Source organism: Chionomys nivalis, chromosome 8, assembly GCF_950005125.1.
Source record: "Chionomys nivalis chromosome 8, mChiNiv1.1, whole genome shotgun sequence".
In the NCBI taxonomy this organism is placed as follows: Eukaryota; Metazoa; Chordata; class Mammalia; order Rodentia; family Cricetidae; genus Chionomys; species Chionomys nivalis.
In genome coordinates this window covers 44,548,917-44,558,848 of record NC_080093.1, presented here as the reverse complement: position 1 = coordinate 44,558,848, position 9,932 = coordinate 44,548,917, and the positions used below count along the sequence as shown (strand labels likewise).

At 39.4% G+C, this 9,932-nt stretch overlaps 1 protein-coding gene and 1 pseudogene across 1 annotated transcript; both read left to right on the top strand.

Annotated features, from left to right (window-relative positions):
• Positions 1–293: 293 nt before the first annotated feature.
• Positions 294–1,244, top strand: LOC130879843 (olfactory receptor 5AN1-like). Its single transcript, XM_057778682.1, has one exon. The coding sequence runs from the start codon at positions 294–296 to the stop codon at positions 1,242–1,244; it is 951 nt and encodes a 316-aa protein (XP_057634665.1).
• A 4,755-nt stretch (positions 1,245–5,999) lies between these two features.
• Positions 6,000–9,932, top strand: LOC130879842 (olfactory receptor 5AN1-like; annotated as a pseudogene).

Below are 9,932 nucleotides of genomic sequence, written 5' to 3'. Positions count from 1 at the left end.
GTGTTACAAAAATGTGTCAGAATTAGAAATCAGGACAATATGATCCAAGTCTGTGTGTTTGTGTGTGTGAGTACTTGCACGTGTGTATATACACAGGTTTTTGTATATACTTATTTGTGTATATGTGTACATCATGTTCATGTGTGTGTGAGATCACATAATTTCTTAGGCCTTGTTTTAAGACATTATTCAAGTTTAAAATGTCTCTTATTAAGATAATGCTGTAATGTCACTTGAGTCTGCGATGCATTGTCTATTTCTTTTCTTATTTTAGGAACAGGAGCACAGAAGTAATGATTGGGGGAAGAAATATTACCAAGATCACCCAGTTTATCCTCCTGGGATTCTCAGATTTCCCCCGAATCACAACACTGCTCTTTGTTATATTCCTCACATTTTACATTACAACGCTTACCTGGAACCTGTCCCTTCTTGTTTTAATAAGGTTGGATTCCCACCTCCACACACCCATGTATTTCTTCCTCAGTAATCTGTCCTTTATAGACCTCTGTTACATCACCTCTACAGTCCCCAAGATGCTTTCCAACTTCTTCCAGAAAAATCAAACAATCAGTTTTGTGGACTGCATAGTTCAATACTTCATCTTTTCCACTATGGCACTGTGTGAATGTTGCCTCATGACAGCCATGGCCTATGACAGGTATGCTGCCATTTGTAACCCACTGCTCTATTCTTCAATCATGTCACCCACCCTGTGTGCTCGCATGGTGATGGGAAGCTACACAGCAGGGCTTATAGGTTCTTTAGCTCAGGTATGTGTCTTGCTGCAGCTGCACTTCTGTGGACCTAATGTCATCAGACATTTCTTCTGTGACATATCACAGTTGTTAAATCTATCTTGCACAGACACTTACTTTGCACAGGTCCTGCTTGCTTTATTAACACTGTTGTTTGGACTTGCAAATGCCTTAGCCATTATGCTATCCTATGGCTTCATCGTCTTGTCCATCATGAAAATCACTTCAGCTAAGGGCAGGTCTAAGGCATTCAATACCTGTGCTTCTCATCTGGCAGCTGTTTCCCTATTCTATAGTTCTGGAATTGTCGTCTATTTGCGTTCCAGCTCTGGTGGCTCCTCCAGTTTTGACAGATTTACATCTGTCTTCTACACTGTGGTGATTCCAATGCTGAATCCTTTGATATATAGTCTGAGGAACAAAGAAATCAAAGATGCCATGAAGAGGTTGCAGAAAAAGACAATCTTTAGCCAAGGTCACAGATAAGATTTCAACACAATGCCGTGTCCAAGTTTCTGTTATTTGCAATTTTGTGCACTGGAACACTACAAAGTCCATGGCACTTTGGATAAAGATGTCTTTGAAATAGACAACATGCCAATATAAACCAACAATTGATTTGATGTCATGGAAATGCAACATTTTTAGGACCAGTGTGGTCATAATTTCTTTGTTACAACATCACTGTCTCATCATTAGTCATTCTATCTATATAAGCTTGAGACATATCAAGTTGAGAAACTTATGCAGGGATGAAACTGTTAAATTACAAGAAATCTTCAAGAGAAGATTTCTAATGTTGTTGACCCCAGAGTCCACCAACCTCGTCTCATGAATATCTTGATAATTAGGACCAGTTCATGACCATTGATTTTTCTGTAAACTGATCAGGTGAGAGTGATCATAGCAAAACTTCCCATTTGAAAGAAAGAAAGCTACCCATTGGCTTTATTGTGCCTTTTAGGTGGACTAGTCAGAAACAGCTTGATTTTGATCACTAGTAGCCACTTAATAAACTTTATGTCAAACACAATAGTGGGACTTTGAATCATAAAAAAAAATGGTAAAAAAGACAGGCTTTCTTCAGTGTCACTTTTCAGTATTCTGATGGTTTTAATTATGGCATATGAAAATATATGATCTATAGCACTATTCTATGAACTAATAGCAAGATATGAGATGAAGGAACCCCGAACTCTCTTACTCTTCTATATTACACCAGGAAATTTGCCCTGGTCAATATAGCCAATCATATCACTGTATAAAATATATACTCATATTTCAGGCAACTACTCAAATTTGGTCTTCAAAGACTTGTGTGAATTCATTGTACTGTAGTGATTAGACATCTCAATATTGCTGAGATTAACAGCACATTACACACTGGAACATTCTTTCTAATTGTCTTTGTATGTTCAACACTTTGTGTCCTATCATTGTATGTTTTTAAGAGAGTGATATAAAGGTTGTAGTATAATAATTAACATTTTAGGCTGATATTACCTGGGATATTACCTGTTTTTTTCAGGTGACCTTCACCATCATGAAGCAGAATTGCCTTATACAATACCTTGGTTCACAGTCCTGGGAATTAAATATTTGCAATAGTGCAGTGATAAACATGCTCATGGATGAAAATGATAGAATGTTAATATTCTTCCAGAGCCCAGAGGAGTGGTTTACATGAATGTTCCCAGCATTAATAAGTCAGGGATAACAAGAACACTGCCCACAAAATTAACTAGGTGGGCTCATAGGAGCTCACAGAGACTGACGCGACAGTCGGAGAACCATTATGGGGCTGAGCTAGGTCCTCTGCATATATGTTATGGCTGTATAGGTTGGCGTTCTTGGGGGATTCCTAACAGTAGGAGTATGGCCTGTCTCTGACTCTTTTACTTGATTTTGGGGCCCTTTCCTCCTATGGGTTGCCTTTCCCAGCCTGGACGATAGGGTATGTGCTCAGTCTTATAATAATAACTTGTTATGCCATGTTTGGTTGATAATCCTGGAAGACCTGGTCTTTTCTGATGAGAAACAGAGAAGAAGTGGAGGTGCTGGAGAAGGGAGTTTGTGGGGGTGATTGGGATGACTGGAGGGAGGGAAAACTGCTGTAAAGATGTGATATATGAGAGAAGAACAAATAGAAAAAGATGGCAAGAGGATTTCCATAGGCTTTAGACCAACCAGGGCCACATAGATTCATTACAGCCTGGGCTACAGTAATAGCCTATGCCACAATCAAGTGAACACATAAACAAACAATCAAAAATGTAACTAAACTTCTGTCTTAAGACAGGGCTTCACAAGACCCATATCTTGGATTATGGTCACCAGTCTGTTTTCCCTCAGTTTCATATAACACTACATGTGATTGGTTTATTTTCTCAAGTATATAGGATATGCATGGCTGACTAGTGACTGGAACTCCCCAGGAAGGCAGTTGCTTCTTAGTCAAATATACTGGAGAAGTGGAAGCATTGTTGACATTGTTCAAGAATTCATCATTCTTTGGTATGAATTTTTATGGAAAATGATACCATTTGTAATAAAGTTATTGGTTTGGAAAGCTTTTTCTTTAGTTTGCTACTGGCATTTTTTTTATTTATATACTCTCAAGAGAATTCTTACTATATTTAGGGAGCATAGAATACCTGGAGAGGTTTCACATCATTAGTCAAACTGAGTTGTCATCTCTGGCCAGTAATCTCAAGTCAGACATAAATTTATGGTTCTATGTCTCTGGTTTAAACCAGGACCACGGTGTATAGATAACAATGGGTAGTGGTTTACCATTCTGCTTAGATTTGAACAAAATGGTTCATAACTGTGCCATTTTATTTCCACGTTATCTTTACAGATTCACTAAATATTTTTATTTTTGAGAGTATAATTATATAATTTCTCCCTTTCATTTCCTGAATTTGCCATATGCCCTTCCTTACTCATTATTTGAGAGTTTCACAATGTTTATAATAAATTCTGACAGTACCAACCACTGGCTCCACCTCTAAGCTCTCTCAGACCTTACCCCACAGCGTCTGTCTTCTTTCATTTTCTCTTTGTATTCTCCAGTGCGTTCAGTCAGTGATACAGGTATGATTGTAGAGCCAAGTGTGGGCAATCTCTCAGGAGACACTTCCTTGAAGGAAATTGAGTTTCATGATCCTTCAGCTACTGAAACTCTTTAGCTAGGGGGGGCTTGTTTGAGCCTCCCCATCTATGCTAGAATTTGACTTGTTTGATCTGTGCAAGTATCCAGAGCTGCTATGAGTACATAAATGCAATGGACATGTCATTTTCAGACAACATGGCTTTAAAATGGTCCTTCCCATCCACTGACTTTTTATAATCTTTCTGTCCCTACTTTCTCAATGATGTGTGTGTGTGTGTGTTTGTACACCCGTGTATGCATGTGTGTCGGTGTACAGGACAGAAGGCTAACTTTGGGAGTGAGTTTCTTCTCCCCACTATGTGTTCACAAAAGCTCAGGTCTTAAGCTTGACACAAGCACCCTCACTGAATGATCATCTTGCCAGTCCTCAATGCAAATTTTACTTTATGATATCAACATCAAAGGTTGTGATCATTCTCTATCCTGAACGTCAGTTTTTTGTCATGAAATGGTAAATAGCTTATGGCCTTTGTTTCTTCCTGTATACAATGAATATGCTTCAGGTCCATTACAAGTGCTGTATTGATTGATTCACAACAGATATTTGAGAAAATGTGCATGCATATCTATATAAAATAATGTGTTTTCTATATTTTATGCATAAATATTTATCAATGTCAAGATTTGTTATTATTTAGCTGTGCTATCTTGGGAGACTCCCTTAACATCTCTGAACTCAAGATTGCCATCTAGAAATTAAAATCTGGGCACTAGAAGATCCCTATGTCCTTTGGGGATCAAATGCCTCCAAGGTCAGTGAAGTTATCTGGTGTCATAATAGGATCACAGGGGAAGTTAAGAAGTGATGCCATGGCAAACAGGGCCTGTTATTATTAGAAAAATCTCCATGACAACCATGATGCCAGAGAGCAATAGTCTGTAGTATGTTCTATAATTGGTGTTTCCCTTCCACTTTCGCTTTGAACAGCACGTTTAAGAGGATTCCCCAGTGCTGCTCTCTCACTGTCTCACCACTAGACAGCCACGTTAATGGCCAAAACATTTGTTAGGAATACACTAGTGCCCCTCCTTACAATTCTAAGAAAAATGACCAAGTTCATAAAACCAAATGGAAATTAAACAAAAGTAAGATTCTGAGTTTCAAATGCCAAGTGAGTAGGACCAATTGATAATACATTCACCTATTCTTGTGGGTGGATGCAAATGTGAGTGAACACAACACTTAACACCAAGGAGAAAAATCTCCTCTAGCCCTTCCTGGACAACACTGTTGTCTAGATAGCACTTGGTGGAGGAAAACAAACGCTGCTTTAAGAATCTGCAATCTGAGCTGGGCGGCAGTGGAGCACGCCTTTAATCCCAGCACTTGGAAGGCAGAGGCAGGTGAATCTCTGTGAGTTGAGTTAGAGACCAGTCTACAAGAGCTAGTTCCAGGACAGGTTCCAAAGCTACAGAGAAACCCTGTCTCAAAAAAAAAAAAAAAAAAAAACAACCAAACCAAACAAACAAAAAAACTGAGAGGAGTCCAAAAATAATATGAGATAGCAGTAGATATTCAGTAACTATTTGTCTATACTATTATTGAAACCTGACTCAGACAATTTTTTTAGGAACTAACATTCCCAAAAGGTCCTTGATATATCATCTTCGTTCTGTCACTGTTTGGGAGGTGATGGCAGGAAGAATAATTGCGAACATTAACGTAACTCTGCGTAAGCCCCAGCACAGTGTTAGCATGATAAAGGGATATGCAGCCTGTGATTGTCAGGTCCCCCCAACCCCTCCCCCTCTCTCTTCTTTTTCTCCTCTCTCTCTCTCCCCCCTCTAAAGATATAAATCTTAAATTGTTATTAAAAGATAGCAGATATGCAAAACTGGTGAAATACAGGTGAATATGAAAAAGAAAATAAAAATCACGCACCCTTACTTTTTTGTTTGGTTCTTAATTGGTCTTAATGAGTTCCTTTGGAAACAATTCACACGGTGTGTATGTTTGTATGTGTGTGCTGAGTGCCTGTGTGTTTATTTATGTATGTGAGTGTGAAAAGGAAAAGAGAGAGAGATAAAAACAGAGAGAGACATAGCCCACATGTATGAGAGTAATTATGCGAGGAAAACTTAAACAAGAAAGAGGAGCATTTCTTGCGCTCATCAGTGCTGTGGTGCCCATTCCTGGTCGGTTTAGAAGGTAGCTACCACAGAAAAGGTGTTGTGCGCCATCTGTATATCTTGTTAGAATTAACTTACATTGAAGTGAGTTTTTATTCTTTTTCTCTTAACCATAGTTTCCACTTATTTTTGTATCTTTACTTTATACTTTATATTTTGGTATTACACTCCATCCCAAGAGTGTATATAATGCATCCTCTAATAATTTTCCTAGGGTGAACCAGACCTCAGAGATCATGAAAGCATGCTCATCCCACATTAACTAAAATTATTAAGCTGTCATTTGAAACTCCTTATCAACCCATTTCTTTCTGAAATGTCTATTTGTTCTTTTGTGCATGTCTGTTACTATGAGGATAACAAGCCATGGATGATAACAGTACAGTTGCCTTCCTCTAAGTGCTGACTCTATCTCATGCTCATCTCTGTGACATCTTTCATAGGTGCTATGAATGGCTGGCTCTTACTCCCGAGGGACAACAGTTTTTTTTTCATGGAACATAGGGAATAAGTATTATTTCTTATGAAACAGAGACCTCTAACATTTTAATTGTCAGAACAAAAATATTTCTAGAGTATTTCAGAGAGAAAATATCTGCTTTAAGCCTTTTCTGTGGCAAAGCCCTTTAGTTCATGGCTGTCTCTGGACCCTGTGTACTCAAAGTCAAGAAAAATCCAAAGAATAAGGTCTTTTCATTTGATTTCAATGTCTCTGGGTGGTTTGAGCTGCATGGGTGGTGATTATGAATCTACAGCTGCCTGGAGTCATTGTGTTTCACTGAGTATATGGCTGAAGACATCTAAGGAACTTGAAGACCTGGTATCACTCTCCCAAGGTGTAGCTCTTAATCATGATTTTTGACAATCAGAGATAATAGCAATCAGAATCTGTGGACAGTCAATGTTCACTCCTGTGCAGGCTGAGCCTGGCTGGCTCTAGCATCTCAGCTGCTTTCTAGTCATGGACTTCTGCTGTTGTCTCTTTACAGTAAGTGCTCAAGAGTATTTTGTTGTAGCCAGTGGGATAATTTAACACAGAGCAAGGGGAATCAGAACTGAATTGCCAAATCAATAAAATTAATCTGACTGTCCTGTTTTTTAGAGGTGTATATTCACAAATAAGACACCATTTGGGATCAAGAATGGGCATTACCCATCTTGCTCTGAAGCCCCTCATATGACACTTCCATAAGAAGATCAATTTTAAACTTTCTGGGTAGATAAGATTTTATGTTCCCAAAATCTGTCAGAAGAACAAATCATAACATTATGATGCAGGCCAGTTTTGAGATACTTTGTTAAACAAATTTGTGGAAATTATTATGAATATGATAAGTAATTTTTAACAGTAATAGAACTCTAAACCAATGTCAGGAAATGATATCTTAAAATTTATTTTGGAAATCTTCATGTGACAGTTTTCTAGAAATACAGATTTCATAACATCACATACACATATGCTATTTATGTGCCAGAATTACAAATCAGGACAGTATGATCCTAGTCTCTGTGTGCCTACTCACAGGTATGTGTATATACTTATTTGTATATTTGTATTCATGTTTATGTGTGTGAGGATCTGTATTCATGTTTATGTGTGTGAGGAATCATTCCTTAGGCATTGTTTTTTTTATTATTTTTATTCTTTTTTAATTAAAATTTCCACCTGCTCCCCGTTTCCCATTTCCCTCCCCTCCTCCCAAATATTGCCCCCTCCCCCCACTCCCCTCCCCCTATCCCCACTCCTCTTCTCCTCCCCCCACACCATTCCCCCTCCCTCTCGATAATGAAGAGCAGTCCAAATTCTCTGCCCTGCGGGAAGACGAAGGTCTTCTATCTATGTCCAGGAAGGTGAGCGTCTAAACAGGCTAAGCACCCACAAAGCCAGTTCATGTATTAGGATCGAAACCTAGTGCCATTGTCCTTGGCTTCTCATCAGCCTTCATTGTCCGCCATGCTCAAAGAGTCCAGTTTCAACCCATGCTTATTCAGTCCCAGACCAGCTGGCCTTGGTGGGCTCACAATAAATCAGTTCCACTGTCACAGTGGGTGGGTGCATCCCTCGTGGTCCTGGTTTCCTTGCTCATGTTCTCCCTCCTTCTGCTCCTCATTTGGACCTTAAGAGCTCAGACCATTGCTCCAAATTGAGACTCTGTCTCTACCTCGATCCATCGCCAGATGAAGGTTCTAAGGTGATATGCAAGATATTCATCAGTATAGGATAGGGTCATTTCAGGTTCCCTCTCCTTAGTTGCCCAAGGTACCAGCTGGGGACATCTCCCTGGACACCTGCTAACCCCTCTAGAGTCAAGTTTCTTGCCAACCCTAGGATGGCTCTCTTAGTTAGGATATACACTTCGCTGCTCCCGTATCCTCCCTTCCTATATCCCAACCATCCCAAGAAAGTGTGGAATATATACATATTAGAGTACTACTCAGCGGTAAAAAACAATGACTTCTCGAATTTTGTGTGCAAATGGATGGAAATAGAAAACACTATCCTGAGTGAGGTATCCCAGACCCAAAAAGAGGAACATGGGATGTACTCACTCATAATCGGTTTCTAGCCATAAATAAAGGACATTGAGCATATAATTTGTGATCCTAGAGAAGCTAAATAAGAAAGTGAACCCAAAGAAAATCATATAGTCGTCTGCCTGGAGAGGGGAAGTAGACAAGATTGCAGGGCAAAAACTGGGAACTTGCGGGTGAGGTGGCAAGGGACAAAGGGGAAATGGGATGAGAAACATGAGAAGGGGAGGATGGGAGGAGCTCCTTAGGCATTGTTTTACAAAGTTGCTATTTATTTAAAATGTCTCTCATGAAAATAATGTTATAAATTCACTTGAGTCAGCAATGCATATTTCTATTTCCTTTCTTATTTAAGGAACAGGGGACCTGAGGTATTGACTGGGGGAAGAAATATTATTGAGATTACTGAGTTCATCCTCTGATGAGATTACTCAGTTCCCTCAAATCATAGCACTGCTCTTTGTTATATTCCTCACACTTTACATTACAGCACTGACCTGGAACCTGTCCATTCTTGCTTTAATAAGGATGGATTCCCAGCTGCACACACCCATGTGTTTCTTCCTCAGAAATCCATCTTTTCTAGACATATGCTATATCAACTCTACAATCCCAAAGATGCTGTTCAATTTCTTCCAGGGAAAGCAAATGATCAGCTTTGTGGGCTGCATAGTTCAATACTTCATCTTTTCCACGATGGGACTGAGCGAATCTTGCCTCATGACAGCCATGGCCTATGACAGGTATGCTGCCATTTGTAACCCACTGCTCTATTCTTCAATCAAGTCACCACCCCTCTGTGCTCGCATGGTGATGGGAAGCTACACAGCAGGGCTCATAAGTTATTTTTTTTTTTTTTATCTCAGATATGTGTTTTGCTGCAGGTCCACTTCTGTAGATCTAAAGTCAATAGACATTTCTTCTGTGACATGCCCCAGCTGTTAAATCAATCCTGCACAGACACTTTCTTTGCACAGGTTTTGCTTGCTATATTAAAAATGTTGTTTGGGCTTGCAAATGCCTCAGCCATCATGATATCCTATGGCTATATCGTCTCATCCATACTGAAGATCACTTCAGCTAAAGGCAGGTCCAAGGCATTCAACACCTGTGTTTCTCACCTGACAGCTGTTTCCCTATTCTATAGTTCTGGTATCTTTGTCTACTTGAGTTCCAGCTCTGGTGGCTCCTCCAGTTTCGACAGATTTGCATCTGTCTTCTACACTGTGGTGATTCCCATGTTGAATCCTTTGATATTTAGTCTGAGGAACCAGGAAATCAAAGATGCAATGAAGAGGTTGCAGAAAAAGACAATCTTTAGTCAAGGCCAAAGATAA